We start from the raw sequence: 21877 nt of genomic DNA on the forward strand, positions 1-21877 counted from the left end.
AATTATGAACTTAATCATGCATCAAATTCAAATAATTAATCTAAATATATTTTTCTCGGGCCCTAGACCCAATTTTTGACTCGTCCATGAGTAGATTTTTTATTTTATTCTTAAATTGGTGAACAAATTTTTTAATATTCAATGAAGAGATAGTTTCAGGTGTATCGACTAAGATGAGTTTTTTTTATTGTCATTTAAGTTAAATTTTTGAATGTATAAACTAAGATGAGTTTTTATTATGATCCTTAATTATTTAATTAAGAGCCTTTTTTTAAAACATTTTTTTTATTAAATTTAAATAAAATAAAAACAACTCTTACAGCTGATGAGTGCTCACAAAATCACCGTCCATGTAAAAACTTAGACCAGTAATTACTATAGAATTCAAATGTTTTTATGTTTTAAATATATTTAAATTTTAATTATTTATATATTTAATAAAAAAATATATAAACAAAACCTTAATTTTTAATTTTTTTTTTTTATAGGTAACTTAGAAACCCTCCTACCATCTCCCTTTTAATCTCTCTGAAGAAGGGGACATAGGGTTTCCTGCCACAGCCGACCATCTCCGACACTTCTCCCGTTCTCCGATCAACCCGACGCCACCATCTCCGGCACCGCTGACCACCTTACTCCTCTCAGTTCTCCGCTCAGCCCGACGCCACCATCTCCGTCACTGCCGACCATCTTCCTTCTCTCCGTTCTCTGTTCAACCCGACGCCACCATCTCCGACACCGCGAGCCTACGCCGGCCACTGCACCGCTCTTCCATATCCATTCTCCTTGGAACTGAGCCCTCCCTCATTTGCTCGGTATACCTACACTCTCAAACCTTTTCTTCTTCAAAGATATGTTCTGTATGATTTTATTTTGTATGATTTTATTTTTGTCTTTCATTAGGGTTTGTATTGGATCTGTTCAGTATATCTACACTCCCATTTGTTCTGTATGATATGTTTTATATAGAGTTTTGTATTTTTTGAGATATGATGGTCTATGCTCATGCAGCTCATAGTTCAACAGGTGATTGTTATACCATATATGTCAAATTTGGGTTTGGTAATTGTTCTTTATGATCTGGTCATGGTCTGTCCATAGTATTGATTTGACTTAATTTTCTCAAATTCTCAATGCCAAAACTTGTCTTGTTTATGACAAAGGATCATATATTAATAGTTTTGACCAACAGTTGAGTTGGAGTCATGGGAAAAAAACATTCCATTTGGTTAAGTATTTATCATTATTCTTATTGTTATTATTTCTCGGTACATTGTGTCTTATTATATATTTAGATTCATGAATAGTAAATAGACTGAATGCAACAGGAAGATGTTCCTTTGTAATACGTCCCAAGTAAGGATTACTCAGTAATTACTGAAGCAAATTAATGGAGAATGGCCACTGATTTCTCTCTCCCCTAATTTTTCCCTTTTCTTCTTCTCTGCCAACCATCTCTACTCTACTCTCTATGTTGCTTCATTCGTTCTCTATAAGCTCTCTATTTGTGCCACCTTTCATTCTATATCTAAACAAACCAGCACTATGATACTCCCACTTACGTTCCATTCTTCCCCAAACAAAGGAAGAATAACAACATTTGCTTTACTTCCTTATCCTTCCGTTCCAATCCATCCATTCCATTATGCACCATACCGTTAGTAGGGTTTTGGGTGCTACAGAGAAGGTTGACTTGCATGAAATTTGAACTGTTTGGAATCCAAACCCAACACATGACAGGAATCCAATTCCTGATTAACCTTACAGGTTTTCACTATACATGTTAACACAGAGAGAGAGAGAGAGAGAGAGCAAAAATGAAAAAATAGAAATGTATACAGAGAAAAAAAAAAAGAAAATAGAAGTGAAATTGGAGAGGGGGAGAGAGAGAGGAGATAAAGAAAAATAATATAATAAATAACATTACATCTAATAATATATAAAACTAGAGTGGTTACTGGTTCAAACCATTAGGTGTTAAGTTAAGCTTATTTTAGATGGTTCTTGAGATATTAAAATTGATGTGAATTAGGTTGAGAAAAAAGAAAAAGGAACTTCTAGGGCATGTTAAGAAAGAAGTAACAAGTGCTTTTGCCTTGCTATATGTGTGCCTTTGAGAAATACGTTCCATGCGTTATTTTTTGTACCATGGTTTACATAAATTGTGATATTTGATGAAATGTGAAATTATTTTATTATAGGCTAAAAAATGTCATCTTTGCAAACACTGTTACTTTTTTTTTTTTTTGATTGGGCAAACATTGTTACCTGAAAAAGAAATTATAGCAATATGGTTTTGTTATCCTGCAGGTTACTTGAAACTTCCGTCCCTTTTTTCTTATTTTGTGACAAATGGAGGCATGTCTAGAAGATGTGGTAGAATCTGGGACCTTGAAGCTTGAACAAGATTTATGCAGGTAAAACTTTTTGCTTTCCCTAAGGCACTTTTATCTCATTGTCCCTCTATTTTTGCAAAGACCTTGGTTGAATATGCTTAAACAAATTTAACAAACATTACTTTCTGCTTGTGAACATCTGTTGTGTTTCTCATATGAGATTTGGATTCATTTTCTTTCAATCTAAAATGGAAGCATGCTAATAGTTGTTTACTTGGATGCTCTCTTATGAACTTTTATGAACTCTTATTGCATTTACATTTCTTCCCTTTCTCTTATTTTGGTTCCCATGCTTGCGTTGGGTAGCATGAAAGGTGGGGGTGATAGCAATGCAATCATCTTACCAGAAAAGAAGAGAAATAGAAAGAAAGATAAGACTCAGGTACACAGCAACTACATAGTATTTTTCTTGACTTCCAGTGCCATTACATCAGTTTGATTTTTCTGTTGAATATCTTGGTATAGGTGCACGAGCAGCTTCAGACAAAGAAAAGTCCAAAGTTGAGCAATTCCCAGAAGAGAAAGCTAAAGAAGATACAGGTCTTTTTGCTTGTATATTTTCAGCCTGTATTTATGTGATTTTGTGTTTGTCAAACTGGAATGATGTTCTCTTCTTTTGTACAGGAGGAAAAGGAGAAAGAAGTGCTCTTATCAAAAAGCATTGAAACCTTGGAGTATGCTACCAATTTTGTCCATTTGGATAGCTCATTTCTGTCAGAATTCATTTGTCGCATTGAGTTTCTTGGTATTTGATGGTTGCATTGATAATTTATTTTTTCAGGAAACACCGACTTTCTGAGGATGTATACTCACTGATGTGGTCTTCACGAAACATCGGTCAGGTCTGGATAATTATTACTATGCTATTCCGATCATTAAAAAATACCTCCTAGCAGTATTTTTATGAATGGGCTGCCTATTTATTCTAGGTTGAAACTGTGCGTGAAAGACGTAGAAGGGCAGTGCAGTTTTCCAAGGCAGGCTTAGTGATGCCCCAGATTGATCAACCTTCCAACACTGCAGGCAGTCATTTGTGTGAAATTGAACCTAATTCTGACAAAAGCCAGTCGAGGCAATGTGTTGATGAGGATGACTTTTATCATGTGACACTTGACAGAGAAGTCTTATCCAAAGGTTCTACTTCTTTTGAATCTGCCATTGGTTCTGCTTGTAGCAGTGAATCTAGGGCGGTTGCTAAATCTGTTGCAACATTGCTTGTTAACAAAGTGGATGAGATAATGGATGCTCACATGCGTGAAGATGCTCAAGATTCTTTGTGCACATTGTCAGACTATGATAGGATAGAGACTGACAGGGCAATGGTATGCTTTTATGCACAGGTTGTAGGATGATATAAAAATATTGTGAACTGCATATTGGAGGTGTATCATTTATTGTTTATTCTCAGACTAATTGTTATTTCTAAGTGATATGTATGCTCTTGCTGCTTAATGAACTGGTGACTTCTTATGGTCAGGACTGCGCAGATAAGAGCCCAAAAATGCATATCAGCACTACAAGCGATCGGGCAGTTGGCCATCCACAAAGAGTTGCAGATGCTGCAACTGTAGTGCATGTATCAAGACCAAAAGATATTGAGAAGAATAGGAAGGATCTTCCCATAGTCATGATGGAGCAGGAGATAATGGAAGCTATTAGTGAAAACGTTACTGTCATTCTATGTGGGGAAACTGGCTGTGGTAAGACCACTCAAGTTCCACAGGTGAGCTAGTGTGTATTTCCTTCTGCATACTATGTTGTGGATTTCAAGATTAATTTTTAATGTGGATTATTCAAATTTTGCTGCCTGGTGGACACTTTTAGTTTCTATACGAAGCGGGTTTTGGCTCGGACAAGTCCTGCACTCGGAGTGGCATAATTGGTGTTACTCAACCACGTCGTGTTGCAGTCCTTGCAACTGCCAAGAGGGTGGCATTTGAGCTCGGTCTTCATCTAGGCAAGGAGGTTGGCTTTCAAGTTAGGCATGACCGAAGGATTGGAGACAGTTGCTCTATCAAGTTCATGACTGATGGTATTTTGCTGCGAGAAGTGCAGGTTAGCTGTCAACTTGCTTAAACTGTGAAAACTTTGAAGAAAAGTAACCTGCTCTCTTGACAATTTAATTCTTTCAGATGTTGCCAACAAGTGAAAAAAACTAACCATACGAATTTTTCTTGAAAGATTTTCACTACTATTTGTATTATTATTCTAGTAACTTGTGAATTAAGGAGTGTAATCAAGAATCTTCTTAGGGCTCATTTGACAACATTGTGAATTTTTGAGTTCATTTTTAGAAGACAAAAACTGAAATTTGATAATATTGTTTTCTTTTTGAAATTTGGAAAACATAAGTTGAGCATATTGTTTAATAAGTCATTTTTCATAGTGATTAGAAGAAAAAGCCAACGGATGGTTGGGACTAAAAGATGAAAACACCCTTCATTTAAAAGATACGAGTTTATTCTTCTTTTTTAGTTGGATCAGATAGTCATTATATATACGCTCACTGAGTGAGTGACAACCTGTATGAGGAAATGATAAACCTATTATGTTACTACGAACAAGTTACCTCATTTGCATGGAAAATGATTGTACCAGCATTTGACAATACTTTTAGATGTTGCTATTATATTCCTTGCTCAATGCTAGTATTATTCTCGAATTTTATTTATCAGATAACCATACTTCTTTGTTATTTATCATTGCTGTAATTACTTTATCAAAATAAATGAAATAAATTGCTCTCACAATCAAATTGAAATTAAGGTGACTGTTATTTTATTTCTTTCCCTTTCCTGTTTTCGCTGCTCTTATCTGCACATATATTCTCTTTTGGGAAATTATAGCTATTTTGTTGTATAACTTCTGTTTTCACCTTGAAAATGGACTACTATTTAACATATTTATTTTATTATGTAGAGTGATTTCTTATTAAGGAAATATTCAATCATAATTTTGGATGAGGCTCATGAGAGGAGCTTGAACACTGACATACTTATTGGAATGCTTTCCCGTGTTATACAACAGCGCCAGGTGAGAGCTACATTGGTGTATCTTTTTTTGTTATTTCTTAGCCTTTTCTATTTGCTTGGTGTATGATCTTGTGTTTGATTGCAGATAATATACGAGGAGCAGCAGCGTGATATTCTTTCAGGGAAAAAAATCAGCCCTGAAAACATGGTCTTCGCTCTAAAACTGGTACTGATGAGTGCTACCTTAAGAGTTGAAGACTTTGTTTCTGGAAGGAGGATTTTTCGTGATCCACCACCTGTAATAGAAGTGCCAACTCGACAGTATCCTGTAACTATACACTTCTCTAAGCGAACAGAGATTGTGGACTATATTGGCCATGCCTATATGAAGGTCTTGGCAATTCACAAGAGATTGCCACCTGGTGGCATACTAGTCTTTGTCACAGGTCAGAGAGAAGTTGAATACCTGTGCCGGAAGCTGCGTAATGCCTCAAAGGAGATAGTTGAGAAGGGTGGGAGACGAAATCTGGACAATGATGTTTCTACATCATCTGGAGGGAATGCCACTGAGGAATGTGACATGAAGGAGATCAATGAAGCATTTGAGATGCATGGAAACTCACACCATGATCAAACTGATAGGTTTACTTCTTATGATGAAGATCATGGTGATTTAGATGATGAGTCGTCAGATTTTTCTGATGATTTGGGGACAGAGAGTGATCTCGAAGAATTCAAAGATGATAGGGGTTTACTGGGCTGTAAAACTGGGTTTGACTCTGATCATTTGGAAATCTTAGGGGAGGATGGGAGCCTTGCTTCACTAAAGGCTGCTTTTGATGCTTTATCTGGGAAAACTACCTCAAATCCTGGTTTTCATGATAAACAGCTCGTTTCTTCTACTCCAAATGGAAGGTCACAACAATTCACTACTTGCCCAGAGGAGAAGAAGGGTGGAGTAAATGGTCTACATGTTGGTGCAATGTGTGTTCTGCCGCTTTATGCCATGCTTCCTGCATCAGCACAGCTTCGTGTGTTTGAAGAGATTAAGGAAGGAGAACGCCTAGTTGTTGTTGCTACTAATGTGGCTGAAACCTCTTTAACTATACCAGGTATTAAGTATGTGGTTGATACTGGAAGAGAAAAAGTCAAGAACTATAACTTATCCAATGGCATGGAAACATATGAAGTCCAATGGATAAGCAAAGCATCTGCTGCTCAACGTGCAGGAAGAGCTGGAAGAACAGGGCCTGGCCATTGTTATCGCCTCTATTCTTCAGCAGTCTTTAACAACATTTTTCTTGACTTCTCTACTGCTGAGATATCAAAAATACCTGTTGATGGTGTTGTCCTCCTCATGAAATCCATGGGCATTGATAAGGTAATTTCTCTACATGATTGCAGGCTTCCTGTTTGGGAAGAAGACTATTTTGGTTCACTATAAAAGGAAGTTCAGAGATATGTCTGTGTGTCTCCGCTATGGTAATGTGGCTTTCTTTAAAGATCGGTTTTTCAGGCAGAAGGCATGTGTTGTTGGATTTGCTTGTGTCAGAAGTCAACACACAACCCATCAATGGGTAGCATAGTCATTTAAGCAATTTTCTTAAACCTCTACACGTTGTATTCTTTTTCTCTGGGTGTGGCTTGACTCATCTAATTTTATCAATGACTCCTCCATGCTAATTGTGTTAATATAGATTTTAGATTATAGTTATGATTGATTCACGACTGGTGCGCACCATACTAAAAACTTACTCTTGATAAGAGTTCATCACAGCTCAATCCCGTATTTTTATTATACTATATAGGTCTTGCGTATGTTGCTTTAGTTGCAAGAACCATAGGGTGAATTTCAACTAGCATTAGCCTGCATTATGGAGGTTATAGGAAAGGCTGTTGCTGGGTTGTGCATGGTGTGTCCTTCAATTAAATGATCGATAGACTTTCTGGATTATAATTTTTATTTTCAATCTGTTAACACTTTGGCCAGAAAATATTAAGAGATATCTTTATGTTTTGTGTTCTTTTCAGGTTTCAAATTTCCCATTTCCTACCCCTCCGGAGGCTACAGCATTGATTGAGGCAGAGCGTTGCTTAAAGGTGCTTGAAGCACTTGATGGCAATGGGAGATTGACACCCCTGGGAAAGGCTATGGCACAGTATCCCATGAGCCCTCGCCACTCTCGGATGCTCCTTACAGTTATCCAAATAATGAAAAAGGTAAAAAATTATGCACGTGGGAATCTTGTTTTGGGATACACACTGGCCACAGCTGCAGCATTGAGCTTGTCAAATCCTTTTGTAATGCGATTTGAGGGAAGTCATGCAGATACTGGTGGCTTGACGCTGGATAATGAGTCTGGCTCCATAGATAGCAAGAAAAGCACAGACAAGGAAGAAAAAATGAGGAGGAAAAAGCTAAAAAAATCTGCTAAAGAGTCTCGTGCAAAGTTTTCCAACCCCAGCAGTGATGCTTTGACCATAGCTTATGCTTTGCAGTGCTTTGAAGTTTCTGGAAACCCAGTTGAATTCTGCAAAGACAATGCATTGCACCTGAAAACCATGGAGGAAATGTCCAAGCTGAGGAAGCAGCTACTTCAACTAGTTTTGAACCAAAGTTTTTGTGGTCTTCAGCAGGAGTTCTCATGGACATACGGAACCATGGAGGATGTGGAACAGGCATGGAGGGTTTCCTACAATAAGTGTCCTCTGCTAATGAATGAGGAGGAGCTCTTGGGCCAAGCTATATTTGCTGGATGGGCTGATAGAGTTGCCAGACGCACAAGGGTATCTGCTTCAGAAGGAGACAGAAGAGTTAGTGCCACTCGCTATCAGGCTTGCATGGTTAAAGAACCAGTCTTTCTCCATCGATGGTCATCTGTCTCTAAGTCTGCCCCTGAGTTTTTGGTGTACAGTGAACTGCTACATACAAAACGACCATACATACATGGAGCAACTAGTGTGAAGTCGGATTGGCTTGTTAAGTATGCTGGGTCTTTGTGCAGTTTCTCTCCTCCCCTTACTGATCCTAGGCCTTATTATGATCCTGTGGCAGACCAAGTTTTCTGTTGGGTGATTCCAACTTTTGGCCCACATCTATGGCAGCTTCCACTCCATGGAGCTCCCATCAAGGATGACATTCATAGAGTGGCTGTATTTGCTTTTTCTTTGCTTGAAGGCCAAGTGTTACCATGCTTACGATCTGTTAGGAGGTTTATGGCAGCCTCACCTGGCAGCATTTTGAGGCCAGAAGCATCAGGACATCGAAGGGTTGGGAATCTTCTAAATAAATTAAAGACCAGGCTGAGAATTATTGACAGCTGTGCTGCACTAAGAGAGACCTGGAATGAGAATCCCAGAGACCTGCATGCGGAAATCCTGGACTGGTTTCAGGAGGGTTTTAGCGATCAATTTGAAAATCTTTGGTTGCAAATGCTTCATGAGGTTTTTTTAGACCCCAAAGAACGTTTTCCCAATAGGATGAAGAGAAAGAAAAGACAGACATAAATCTCCAAAGTGAAAAATGATAAAAAGCTTGAACTTCAATCTGTGGACTTTTGTCTTGGTATACATCATATATATGGTTCATAGATATTCAAAAAAGGAATCAAGGTCCAGATATTTGCAGTTCTGTGTATTACCAGTCTATATTTCAGTTGTAGGAAGCAGTAAGGTACTATTCCAATCCATTTTGTCTTCATTCATTTACGTGTCCTGTTTGCTTTGATATTAATTTATTGTTTTTAAGTGCAGATAAACAAAATGCATATATCTGTTCCAGCCTAACAAATAGTTGAAATACACTGGAAGCCCAACCTTCACCAGCCAAGAATGATTAGAACCTGAGGAATTCTGGTAAGGACTGCTAGGGCCAAAGATAGTTTGTCTCCTTAGTATTATCCTTGTGTGTTCCATGCCTATGTTCTCTAAATGCTTATGCTTTTTTTGTAAAGATATTTATTTTCTGTTCTAAGCTTCCCTCCACCCTGCCTCACCCCATCCCCAACAGCTTGGAACAAGATATTTTCCAAAGCGTAATCCTTAACGTTTTCCATGCCAACCTTCTGAAATGCCATGGCTTATTGGTCCACTTGTGAATAGTTGGAATGTATTCTGTATTAACCATTCTTTCATAATGGTCACATTTCTAGTCATAAAATTGACTCAGCAATCCCATTCTATTTCAACTCTTTCAGGCCATAACCTTTTCTGGAAAAATTTGCTTTACCTTACATTTGGAGAAAGAGAACCAACCTACTAGTTCCTCCAGCTTCTGGTAATGGAATTACATGACCCCAGCAGCTAGACAGGAAGATGGTTCTCATGCATGACTCTTGAATTAGCATTGTGATGGCTCGATTCATTCATATGCCTTTTAAGTTCTGTAAGTCAAAAGGATATCATTTCTCAGAACTTTTTGTTTTGCAAGAGTCGTGAATGATGTTTTTTTTTAACATAATGGTACTATGGTACTATTGAAATGATATCACTAACACATTTGAGGAGATTGTGTTCACAATAATGATGGTTGTGTTGACAATTATCTCTGATCATGCGGAGTCTAATGTCCACAAGTGAGAAAAATTTAGAATGTTATTAATTGCAATTAACCAAATGTTGCTGTCTTGTTTGTAGGGCCTGGCTTGACCTTGTAGAGGATAAGTGATCCACTTAGGGTTGCTTTTTTTCTTGGCTCACCAGAAAGGATTCAAACTTCGCCGAGACGGGTCTCAATCATCTAGCCTCCTCGTAGATTGTGTTGCTGTTAAGTCTTGTTTTATGAAGTTTCTATGACTTGGATAATCAAAAAGGCGAAAGAAGTACGCTCCTTGTTTGATTGAAAGCTCCAGAGTGAAGGAAGAAACTCTAGCACAGTTTTTTTTCTTCTCCCAGCATACCGAAGAATGCTCAGGAAAGCGCAAGCACCGACTGTGAATACAAAAACTCTGGAAGCAACGGTAGGTAGCCAACTGTTCAGTTATAAGGAGAATTTTAATGTGTGCAAAAGCACCCCAGCTGTGCTTATTTAATTCTGGAGTTGGATTGCATTTCCAACTTCCAAGAACGTCTTTTTTGGTTTTAGGATGGTTGACCTATTAAAATAGATGTACAACAGGCATATTCTAGTAAGAATTCAGTTTTTATTATATATATATATAATCTGTTGCATAACTTGGCCGTGCCTTTTTTTTATCAAAAAATGTTATACATAAAAAATTATATTTTAGATTACACGAATAAATGATCAAAATATGTTTTATCTAATTATAAACTTTAAAGTTATAATTATTTACAAATTGAATTTTAAGTTGTAATTAGTTATTCACTGAATATTATTCAACTGGAACTATCTATCATTTGTTATAACTCAGTTAGATATTATAAACGAAAAATATTAATCGAATCTGACATGGCTAATAGAATTTAATTTGGCAAAAGTAAATTTAACATACATTAAATAAACTTTAAAAATGTAATTACTTACTCACTGAACTTTATTTAATGTCAACTATTTATTATCTCGTTACATCACCGTTTGATTTTGAAATACCTGTTACATTATTATCTGATTTTAAAACATATTAAAAGATTTTTGTATGAATTTGAGATCAAGTCAAAAATTAAACTAATGATTAAATTAAAAAAGCTATTGATGTAAACAAAAAAAAAAAACAAAATGTTTGTTTAGATTTTTTTATCTCTATTACAAACAATGAAATTTGTAAAAAATGTATTCAATAATGAGACCAAGAGTCAAAAATTAATTACAAAATTCAAATTTATTCTATGCTAAAAATCAACAATCTTTAATCCATCATTGCCTTAAACAAAACACCTACCCATCAAAAAATGTGATTCTTTGTCTCATTATTGAATACATTTTTTGTGAATTTTGTTGTTCATAACGGAAGTAAGAAAATCCAAGCAGATATTTTTTGTTTACTTTTGGTTTGGTTTGTATTAGTAGTTTTTTTTAATTTGAATCATTAGTTTAATTTTTGACTTTTTATTTGAGAAGTAAGTGATCTCAAATACATATAAAAATATTTTAATATTTTTCAAGATCAGACAGTGATGTAACGGGGTGATAGATGGTTGACGTTGAGTAAAGTTTAATTAGTAAGTAATTATATTTTTAAAATTCAATGAGTGCATATTAAATTTACTCTTACCACATCGAATTCCGTTAGTTACGTTAGATTTCGTTAGCATTTTTCATTTGTAATATCTAACAGAGTTGTAACAAGCGATTGATGGTTGACGTTGAGTAAAGTTCAGTGGGTAAGTAATTATAATTTAAAATTTAATAAATAAATAATTATAATTTTAAAATTTAATAAATATTTATTAATGACGGCGAGGGAGCATATTTGGGTGCCGTGGCATGGTTCTTTTTTATCTGGGTGCCGTGGCACCTTGTCCCTGTGGCTGTGGGCACCATCTCCTCTCACCTTTTGTTTTATATATAATGTTTTTCTTCAAATTTCTATCTCATATCCGTCGGCATCGCATGACACTATCACTATGGCAGTCCATAAACGCCCTTTTTCGTGCACTTATTGGTTCTCAAAATATCTGATTGAACGACAATTTTGGGCGAAAATCCAACGAATTTACTAACTGAGTGTAAAACACGTCGGCTAAGTATTTTGGTTTCCACCCTAAACCCCGCCAAAAAGAAGTGGTTTCGTAACGTAAATTTGTCAACACGAAAGTTAAATAAACAAATAAATGTGACGACGACATAATTGCTCTGGTTCCCAGTCTTTATTTTTCGAGAAAGTCAATTAAAACTGTAAAAATTTAATAAAAGCTATAACTTTAAATAAAATAAAAACGACCTACTATTCAATTTGAAAATCTGCCATGTAACTTTTATACTGCGAGATTTCCCTTTAAAAGGGCTAAACTTTTACATGATATACATTTATTATAATGTTTATTAATTAAAATATAATTAAAAAAATAAGATATGAAAAATATTCTAAACAAAAATATTTTTTATTATATTTGTTAAATTTACTTGAAACCCATTATGTTTGATAAATTTTTTTTTGAAAAGAAATCATGTAATTTATTATTTTAAATTTTTTAAATAAATTTATTTTTTTCTCTTTTAAATAAGTTATCTTAAATTTTATAAATAAGTTATTTTGATGAAAACTTATCTTACTCATTTTAATAAATGTTATTTAAATAAAATATTTAAATGTCAAATTACAAATTTACCATTTTATCGGTGGCGTTAAGTTTATTAACTTTTCTGTCAAATTTAAGTGAGTTTAATATATTAATAAATAATTTCATCAAAAATTTTTGTGGACTTTTATGACTTTTCACCTTTTAAGATTTTAAAGTGTTTGGTATAATTTTAAAATTTTATTTTTAATAAAAAATAATTCAATTTCCAAAATTTTGTCAATACTTTTTATTAAATTTTTCATTTTTAAACTTGTTATAGAGCAACCTTTTTAAGTTAATAAACTAAACATCCTAAAAGTTTTTCATAAATTAAATTTTAAGAAACATTAAAAAAAGAAATTTTAAAGCATAGCCTCAACCATAGGTGTATTAAAATAAAGCATTTAACATTAGGTAGTACACAATAACAGATATTATTATTCTTTTCTTAGATAAGCATCACATCAATCAAATGTCATTAAATTGAAATTAGACTTGCAAATTAATTAATATATAAGCGTGACCCACTCACCATAAATGGAGGCCCGGCAATCATAACGCGGAATTAATTAATTAATTAAAATTAAAAAAACCACCAGGGATATATATATATATAGTATGTATATATGTGCATGCATCTGGCCCTCTTCTGAGTATGTTATCTGATTCAATGCACTCAAGTCCTGCACGTGCAAGGCAGGGTTCAGATCTGGCCGCCGAATGCCCGCGAAGCACGCAATAAATAAGCTGCGACAGCACCCCACAGGTTATCCGGTGCTACCGCAGCCGAGATCGCGACACGCGCCCCGAAGGGCATGCTCGACCTTCTTTAGACGAAACATGGGTCGTAGATCGGAGGCTGGCGGGCCCACGTGGCCTCCCGCGCGCGTAACCCCATTTTCCGTGATGCTCAGCTTTGGTTCCCCCCCTCCGCCACTTTACAGTCTCTTCTTCCCTTTCTCGTTCTTTCTTTTCTCTTTTTCTCTGTTAGAAAGCTTTGGACCGAACTGGTAGAACTAGCGTTCAGGCAACAAATGCTGCCGATTCAGAGTTCTGATCACATCCTCTGATCTCCTTTATTTTTCTCGCTCAAGGTATTATTACTTACTGTGACTCTCACTATGGTTTGGATTTTCCTCTCTCTCTCTCTCTCTCTCTCTCTGAGTACTCCGTTTGGTTGCTGAGGAAAAGAAAAAGTGAACAACGGAAAAGGAAATCCGAAGCCTGTTTTTGTTTCTTCATTTCTTGTAATTTGGCGGCGAGTAGGCGGTGCCTTTTCTTTTCTTTTTCTTTATTTATTGTGATTTGGAACTCGCCTGAACTGTTGGTATCTGGTATGAATGTTGCTATTCAATTCGTTAGGGTTAGTGAATATAAGGATTTCGATAAACCGAGTACAGCGGTTTTCATAATCTCGAGTTTTTGGAGATAAGAGGCTTGGGGTTAACGTTTTTCGTGGTCTACTTCGTGAATTAGGCTGAGGTTTTAGTGTAACTTTCTGAATTAGGCGGGGATTTTGGTATAACTTAATCATAACTCTCATGTTTACCAGTTTTTTGTGGTCCAGTTACCGGAAATGGAGTCATGCGACTGCATTGAGACCCAATGGCCTACTGATGAGCTTCTGGTGAAATATCAGTACATATCGGACTTCTTTATTGCCTTTGCGTACTTCTCCATTCCCTTGGAGCTCATCTACTTCGTTCAAAAATCATCGTTCTTCCCATATAGATGGGTGCTAATGCAGTTTGGTGCTTTTATTGTTCTGTGTGGAGCAACCCACTTCATAAATTTGTGGACTTTCTCCATGCACTCTAAAACTGTTGCTGTCGTGATGACTATAGCAAAAATTGCTACTGCCGTTGTGTCCTGTGCAACAGCTCTGATGCTTGTGCATATTATTCCTGATCTGCTGAGTGTCAAAACACGGGAATTATTTTTGAAGAATAAGGCTGAAGAGCTTGACAGGGAGATGGGCCTTATTATGTCACAAGAAGAAACTGGAAGACATGTGAGGATGCTTACTCATGAAATTAGAAGCACACTTGACAGGCACACTATACTGAGAACTACTCTGGTTGAGTTGGGGAGGACGTTAGACCTTGAGGAATGTGCTCTGTGGATGCCAACACGAAGAGGTCAAACTCTCGAGCTTTCTCACACACTGAATAATTTAATACCTATGGGATCTTCTGTGGCAATCAATCTTCCCATTGTCAATGATGTCTTTAAGAGTGCTCAAGCTATACGTATTCCGCATACGTGTCCATTGGCAAGGATCAGACCTCCCGTGGGCAGATATGTCCCTCCAGAAGTTGTTGCTGTTAGGGTTCCTCTTTTACATCTTTCAAACTTCCAAATTAATGATTGGCCTGACCTCTCTCCAAAAAGCTATGCTGTGATGGTTTTGATTCTTCCAATGGATGGTATAAGAAAATGGCGTGACCATGAATTGGAGCTCGTGGAAGTTGTTGCTGACCAGGTATTTTACGATCCTGTCGTCTTTTTCCATTGGTTACCTTGTGAGTTATGTTTATTTTTTAAGTTTCCAGAAATGTTGTGTAACGTATTGTGGGTATTTATCAACCTACATTACTGGTTATATTTGCCTGTTTGAACAGGAACTATAGACATAAAACATATGGTTTTTCCTTGTTTACGATTCAGTTTTATTGCCTGGAAAGCTGAGTTGGAAATTCCACCATAGTTGTTCTTTTGTTTTTTTTTTTTTTTAAATTTCCCATGAGACTAAGAAAGAACACCCTTTGGTATTTTCTTAATATTGAGTTGATACTTAAAAGATTATGATGAAATGCAACACTGCTTTGTTTGTTCTTGGAGACTTCATTTTTCATGTCGCTTTTCTTTTTTTTTCCCTTTAAAACAGGGATTTGTTTGTAGAAAATTTTGCTCTACAGACTATTATGCAGTACAGTACTCCATAAATCTCAATATCCCTTTCCAATTATTGTTCGAGCCTAATTTCTGTAGCTTCAGAGAAATTTCTTGGAAACTCAATTTGACTTGGTGAAACAACTCCTAACTGGCAACAACCTATCAAGCCTTAACCACTTGGTGGAGTTGGCCATGAATTCTGGGAGTGTCAATGATTTAATCTATGACCATATCTTCTATAAGGCACTTATAACTCATATAATGCCTTATAACTCATATAATGCCTTAAAGTCCCCCACCAAGTTTTTCTTGGTTTTCTTCTACATCTTTTGCTAAAGACTTGTTCTATTCCATCGACTCTCCTCACAAGAGCCGTTATTGGTTGTCTTCCCAAATGACCAAACCATTTTATTTATGTCCCGCCCATCTTATCTTCAATAAGCATCACTCGGACCTTTAATCTCATGTCTAATTTATCTTTCCTTCTATGGCCATGCATTTACCATAACATGGCATTCTTATATTTGTTATGGTATTTTGCACATATTAGTGTCTTACTCCCCCACATTTTATGCCATACAACAAAGTTGGTCTTATAGCCATTTTATAAAATTTTTCATTTAATTTTAAAATTTTTTTACACTATCATATAACATGATGAACACGCTTTTCTATTTTAACCATCATGTATTGATTATATGGGTAACGTCATTATTAATCTCTCCACTTTTTTGGATGATTGATCCAATATATGTTAATTGATCTTTTTTTTTTGGGAATGACTTAATCTTCAAGTTTCACTATAACATCACTCTTACGTTTTTACTAAATTTACATTCCATGCATTTGGTTTTCAATATGCTGAAAATTTAAGCATCTAAATTCTATAGCATTCCTTCATATCTCAAGCTTAGCTTTCATGCCTTCTTTTGTCTCTTTTACTATCATATATAAATAGCCTACACCAAGTCAACTCTACCTAAGATATGTGTAGTGTGTCAATTTATTATTAGGGCAAACAGATAAGAACTGAATACATGGAATCTAATTGTAACTGGAGAAACTTCAATATTTCCTCCACATGTTGTGGCACATGCTTCTACTCCTTGATGCATGCTTATATGTAAGCAATTTAGATTCCTTTCTTCTCTATGATCCTCCATGGGACTTCTCTAGGAACTTTGTAAAAACTGTTGAATAAACTTGTGGCAAATGAAGGATCAAAAGCCGGAAGACGGAAGAGCAAAAGACAGAAGCATAAGAGGCTAAAACGTTTCTTAACTTTAATAGTGTTTTAATGGTGTGATATTAATAATCTTTTAATAGTGTCATTATGTTTGTTTCTTGAATCTTGCCTATAAATAGGCTTTGTATCTCAATTTTTTCAATCACCAAAATACACATCTCCTTTTAAGTCTTCTTTAGTTTCTTACTACAATCACACACAACGTGATTGGAGTGGGTGAGTTTGTTGAGTGAAGAGAAAGATACCTCCAACAAAAACATTGTTGTGTTCTCCCATGCATTTTCATGTTTGTATTGGGATGTTATCTGGTCCAATTGATCTACTATTCTTCATCTTTTTCATTGCTTGCTTCATTTTGTTTGGGCATGTACTTCTATAGACAGGGACAGACCCACCAAGGGCGGCAACCCACACTGAAAAAAGAAGTTGTTTTTAGTGTTTATAAATATATAATATTACTATTATGCATATAAGATGGATCAATAATTTGTGAGTTACGAGTTGGTCGACTGGTCCAAGTATTGTGTTTTGAATCTTGTTTAAACTGGTAGTCAGGTTCAAATCCCACAATTGATTTTTTGAAACCATAAGTATTCCTTTTTCTTTTCTAGTTAGGTAGTATTTTTTTTTCTAATTTATATAATTTATTATACTGGCCAAATTTAGATTGGGCATTTCCTTTTACTACTGAATTTGCTTAATAAAAATAAATTATCATAATGTAGATGTTAGCCCAAATCACATGCATACTTATCACACATTCAATAATTCCAATATTCCTGCAGGCGAATAAGTAGAAGTTTAAGTACAGATCAAAAACATGAGATCTCAGAGATAAATATTATAAATATGTATTGTTCTTTTCTTTCTTATTTGGTTTACATTTTTGTTTAAAAAAATTATTAGTGTATTTTTGCCCCCAATGAACTAATTTTCTGTGTCTACCATTGTCTATGTATGTGTAATTCCTGTCTTCTTTAGAGTTACTAAGATGTACCAATATAACACATGTTTCTCCACTTTCATTGAATAACTTTTGAGAAATACTCCTTTTATCTCTCTTTGATCATCCCCTTATTCTCTAGCACCTTTGGTTTTTGTTTTTTATGCTTTCACTTAGCTCAAAAGCATTGCTTTTATTTTCTCTTGCCCGGGCTAGTTTATATATATATCCCTTTTCTCTTATTTTGTGCCAAGTCGTTAGTATAAATGTGTAGTAAGCTTTTGGTTTTGTTTCTCTAACTGCCTTCTTTACTTCTTTTTTGGCCTAAATATACCTCTTAAGGTTTTCTTCTCTCTCTTTGACTCTTCTTGTAGGTTCACTCAAGGTTTTATAGTTTGTTTTTTACCTTTTAAATCTCACCATCTATTTCTTGAGTTTTGTTTTGTATCTTTTTTTCTCCTTTTTTTGATATGGACATCAAGGACCAACTGCTCTAGATCTTTTCAAAATTTTCTCTCCTTTAGGAGATAGGAGACACTGATGTGCGTTTTCAATTACAATTAGAATACGTCAAGGCTTCACATTAAACCTTTACCTATTTCCCCTAATAATTAATGAACTCACTAAACTAGTCCAGGCTGAAGTGTCATGGTGTATGGCATATGCTATTTACAGATAATATTGTTTGGTGGATGAGAAAAAAAAAAAGAGCTAATGCTAAGCTTGAAATATGGGGGAACATTTTAGAATCTGGAGGTTTTAAATTAAAAAGATTATTTGATCAATCATTCAAAAAGATGGGGAGATTAATGAGGAATTACCTATAGATTCAAGTCAAGATGATTAAAATGGAAAACTGCATATGGCACTTTATGTGATAAGATTAAAAAATTTTATAAGACAACTACAAGACTAGCTTTGTTGTGTGACCGAATATTGGGCAGTAAAAAACCAACATGTGCAAAATATGAGCATAATCGAGATGGTGATGTTAAGATGGATAAACGACCATACAAGAAAGATAAAATTAGTGAGGTTAATCATATTAAGGTTGAAGTGGCTCTTGTTGAAATAAGATACATAAGATATAATTAAGATGATTTAATCATGCGAGAAGCCCAATAGAGGCTCTAATGAGAAGAATGGATGGAATAGAAGTATCTAGCAAAAGAGATAAAGGGAGACGAAGAAAAATTTAGTTGGAAACACTTGGGTCCGATATTAGTCATAAGGACTTCACAGAAGCCAAGGCCATAGATAGAAATGACTAGCAAGTTAGAATCCTTGTAGCAGAGAGCCTGCATAATGGAATAAAGACTTAGTAGGTTGTTGTTGTAGTGGTTTAGTTCCACTTAAGTGCACCCTAATTTGTGATTATATATGTGAAAATGATGCTGGAGTCATTTAGAAATATTGCTGTTGCTCTCACATGGCTTGGGTAATTTTTATGGTAATGCTTCCCCAACTTGATGACACAAGGGTGCCAACTGATACATGTATCATTCCAGCAACCAATGTTGTTTGGCTGCATAATTAGTTCCATTTGGAGTTTATTCTCTTTTGCTTCTAACTGAAGCGCTTGAAAATATGAGGATGAGGGTCACCAGGAGCTTTGATTCCCCACCCCAATCTTTTCATTTGTGGGGTTTTTTCCTGTCACTAGTTTGTCATCAAGCTTCTTCAGATAGGAGCAAGAGAAGTATAATCTATAAATTTGCTCATTCTCACATGTTGTTGTCCTTTCTACAGGTAGCTGTTGCTCTTTCTCATGCTGCAATTCTGGAAGACTCTATGCGTGCCCGGGACCAGCTGATGGAGCAGAATGTTGCTTTAGATAATGCTCGACAAGAAGCAGAGACAGCCATCCGTGCTCGCAATGATTTCCTAGCTGTCATGAACCATGAAATGAGGACACCCATGCATGCAATTATCTCATTGTCTACACTTCTTTTGGAAACTGAGCTAACTCCAGAACAGAGGGTCATGATAGAGACTATCCTCAAGAGTAGCAACCTCCTGGCAACACTTATAAATGATGTGCTAGATCTTTCCAGACTTGAAGATGGTAGCCTAGAATTAGATACTGGAATCTTCAATCTTCATGAGGTGCTTAAACAGGTAATTTCCTGGAATATTTCATATCCATTAAATAAAATTTCTAGATGAATCTAAACTCGTACAACATTTAATGATGGCGTTCTGTCTTTTCAATTCTAGGCTGTCTGTTTGATAAAGCCCATTGCATCTGTGAAGAAGTTATCCATGACACTTCTTTTGGCCCCGGAATTACCTGTCTATGCTGTTGGTGATGAGAAGCGGCTAATACAAACAATCTTAAATATTGCGGGCAATGCTGTAAAGTTCACAAAGGAGGGTTATGTTTCAGTTGTGGCTTCTACTGCAAAACCAGAGTCTTTGAGAGACTGGAGGCCTCCTGAGTTTTATCCAATGCCAAGTGATGGCCACTTTTTCTTAAGGGTACAAGTAAGTACTCTTATTTTATCTTTTCACTTGTGTGAATTTGTTGGGCTGTTTTTTCCATAATATTGTTATAGATATTGTTTGTGAGGTGCATTCATTTGAACGACAAACTTAAGCAGTTTGTATGGAGATTGCTGGGACAAGTGTTGAACTTCTAATTTGGAGTTGGAATGATAAAGTTTATTTTTGTTTATTTCAGCTGTTGCTGTCAGGAAACTGAGATTCATAAATTTTTCCTTTCTACTTGCAGGTGAAGGATTGTGGCTGTGGTATTAGCCCACAAGACATCCCACAAATTTTTACCAAATTTGCTCAGTCTCAAAGTGGATCAAACCGGAACACTAGTGGTGCTGGACTTGGTCTCGGTCTTCCCATTTGCAAACGGTACTCATTATTAACATCCTTTCTCTAGAATGTCATTTACGGGTGGCTCTATTTACCTCATTTACAGCCATTGAAATTCAGCAGAGCATTAATTAAGCTGTTTTCTCAATTTATATGAATACCTAGCTATCTAATAGCAGGGTGGGGGAAATTAACTGAACATTCTTACGGTGCTTATGTTATTTTTCCCATTTATATGGATACATTGGCACCTAATAACAGAAAGAAAGAAAAAGAAAGGGACGATAACTGATAACCAATGCAATATTAGGGTGCGTTCTTTTTATTGTTTTTAAGTTATTTTTAATTTTTTAAAATAATAAAAACGTGTTTTTTTATTTTAAAAATATATTTTTGAAAATAATTTTTTTATAAAAAACTTAAAATAATAAAAAATTATTTTAAATGTTTTCATTCAAAACAAATTTAAACAAATTTTACGTTCAAAATATATTTATTTATTTATATTTTAGTATTGTAATAAAAAAATATTATAAAATTTATTGATTTTAAAATGTATATATATATTTAATAATATATTAATATTAAATATTTTTACTTTACTGAATAATTAAATTTATTGAATAAAATATTATTGAAAAAATATTTTTAAAATTTAAAAAGAACGTATTTTTTAATTTTTTATTTGAAGAAATGATTTTTTAAAACGATAAAAAGAATATATTTTTAATTTTTTAAATATATACTATCAAAATAAAAAAATTAAAATGAATTTAAAATTAAAAATTAAAAATTGAGAAGACTGCAGCTTTAGTTGTTAAGTTACACTGACTATTTTCTGGTTAAAATCAGGTTTATAAATCTTATGGGAGGTCACATCTGGATTGAAAGTGAGGGCTTGGACAAGGGCACCACTGTTACATTCATTGTTAAACTTGGAATCTGCGATGGCGATGGCCCAACTGAATCAAGAGCGCAGCAAGCTCCGCTTCCAAGCAGAGAAAATAAAGGGAGTGCGGATCTCATTGGACATAAGCCATTTGCCAAAGAGTTACCGCGTTATCAAAGGACTTTTTAGTCGAATTGAAGTCTCCCTTATAGCATAACTGGTTCCTCCTCCTTGGGTTCGAAGTTTGATCGGATGGCAAGAGATGATTAGCGTTATTAGGCTGAGATGTACAGCTATTATGGTGGGAAGTGTGCCTGTAAGCTTAAGCTGCCTAAACAAAATGTCTGGTTGGGAAACCAGTTTTTTCTTTCTTACCCAAATATTAAGACGAGATGAACTAAGATATAATATAGCTAAATCATTCTACACCATGGAAATCTGATATGACCCGCAGAGGCATCGTGAGTTGCAATGGCAAATCTAAATTTAGCTTTGATGAAATGTTGTTTTATTTGTATTCTGGCTACT

At 35.3% G+C, this 21877-nt stretch overlaps 2 protein-coding genes across 9 annotated transcripts; both read left to right on the forward strand.

Moving 5' to 3' along the window:
• Positions 1 to 511: 511 nt before the first annotated feature.
• On the forward strand, positions 512 to 10540 carry LOC127808339 (ATP-dependent RNA helicase DEAH13). 7 transcript variants are annotated; one of them, XR_008024924.1, is made up of 16 exons: positions 512 to 815; positions 2311 to 2417; positions 2703 to 2778; positions 2862 to 2936; positions 3021 to 3070; positions 3178 to 3238; positions 3326 to 3530; positions 3624 to 3718; positions 3874 to 4119; positions 4221 to 4451; positions 5316 to 5429; positions 5514 to 6749; positions 7400 to 9041; positions 9122 to 9223; positions 9565 to 9752; positions 10004 to 10540. XR_008024924.1 is itself a non-coding variant. In XM_052346854.1 (12 exons), the coding sequence occupies exons 2-12, from the start codon at positions 2353 to 2355 to the stop codon at positions 8873 to 8875; spliced, it is 4023 nt and encodes a 1340-aa protein (XP_052202814.1). In that variant the 5' UTR covers positions 512 to 815; positions 2311 to 2352; the 3' UTR covers positions 8876 to 9044. The 7 variants fall into 7 exon arrangements, 1 of the variants encoding a protein (XP_052202814.1); XR_008024921.1 differs by having other exon boundaries at positions 3326 to 3718; XR_008024926.1 differs by lacking the exon at positions 3624 to 3718 and having other exon boundaries at positions 3884 to 4119.
• Positions 10541 to 13311: 2771 nt separating this feature from the next.
• LOC127810922 (probable ethylene response sensor 1) lies at positions 13312 to 21780 on the forward strand. 2 transcript variants are annotated; one of them, XM_052350546.1, is made up of 6 exons: positions 13312 to 13644; positions 14103 to 15032; positions 19384 to 19752; positions 19852 to 20118; positions 20366 to 20499; positions 21313 to 21780. In XM_052350546.1, the coding sequence occupies exons 2-6, from the start codon at positions 14127 to 14129 to the stop codon at positions 21536 to 21538; spliced, it is 1902 nt and encodes a 633-aa protein (XP_052206506.1). In that variant the 5' UTR covers positions 13312 to 13644; positions 14103 to 14126; the 3' UTR covers positions 21539 to 21780. The 2 variants fall into 2 exon arrangements, with proteins under 2 accessions (XP_052206506.1, XP_052206498.1); XM_052350538.1 differs by having other exon boundaries at positions 13313 to 13644; positions 14118 to 15032.
• Positions 21781 to 21877: the final 97 nt, after the last annotated feature.

Source organism: Diospyros lotus, chromosome 1, assembly GCF_014633365.1.
Source record: "Diospyros lotus cultivar Yz01 chromosome 1, ASM1463336v1, whole genome shotgun sequence".
NCBI lineage: Eukaryota > Viridiplantae > Streptophyta > Magnoliopsida > Ericales > Ebenaceae > Diospyros > Diospyros lotus.

Coding starts and splice junctions, on each gene's coding strand:
- LOC127808339 (XM_052346854.1), top strand. CDS start 2,353: ATGGAGGCATGTCTAGAAGATGTGGTAGAATCTGGGACCTTGAAGCTT. Junction 2,418..2,702: donor CTTGAACAAGATTTATGCAG/GTAAAACTTTTT, acceptor TGCGTTGGGTAG/CATGAAAGGTGGGGGTGATA. Junction 3,239..3,325: donor CTTCACGAAACATCGGTCAG/GTCTGGATAATT, acceptor TATTTATTCTAG/GTTGAAACTGTGCGTGAAAG.
- LOC127810922 (XM_052350546.1), top strand. CDS start 14,127: ATGGAGTCATGCGACTGCATTGAGACCCAATGGCCTACTGATGAGCTT. Junction 19,753..19,851: donor TTCATGAGGTGCTTAAACAG/GTAATTTCCTGG, acceptor TTTCAATTCTAG/GCTGTCTGTTTGATAAAGCC. Junction 20,500..21,312: donor GGTCTTCCCATTTGCAAACG/GTACTCATTATT, acceptor GGTTAAAATCAG/GTTTATAAATCTTATGGGAG.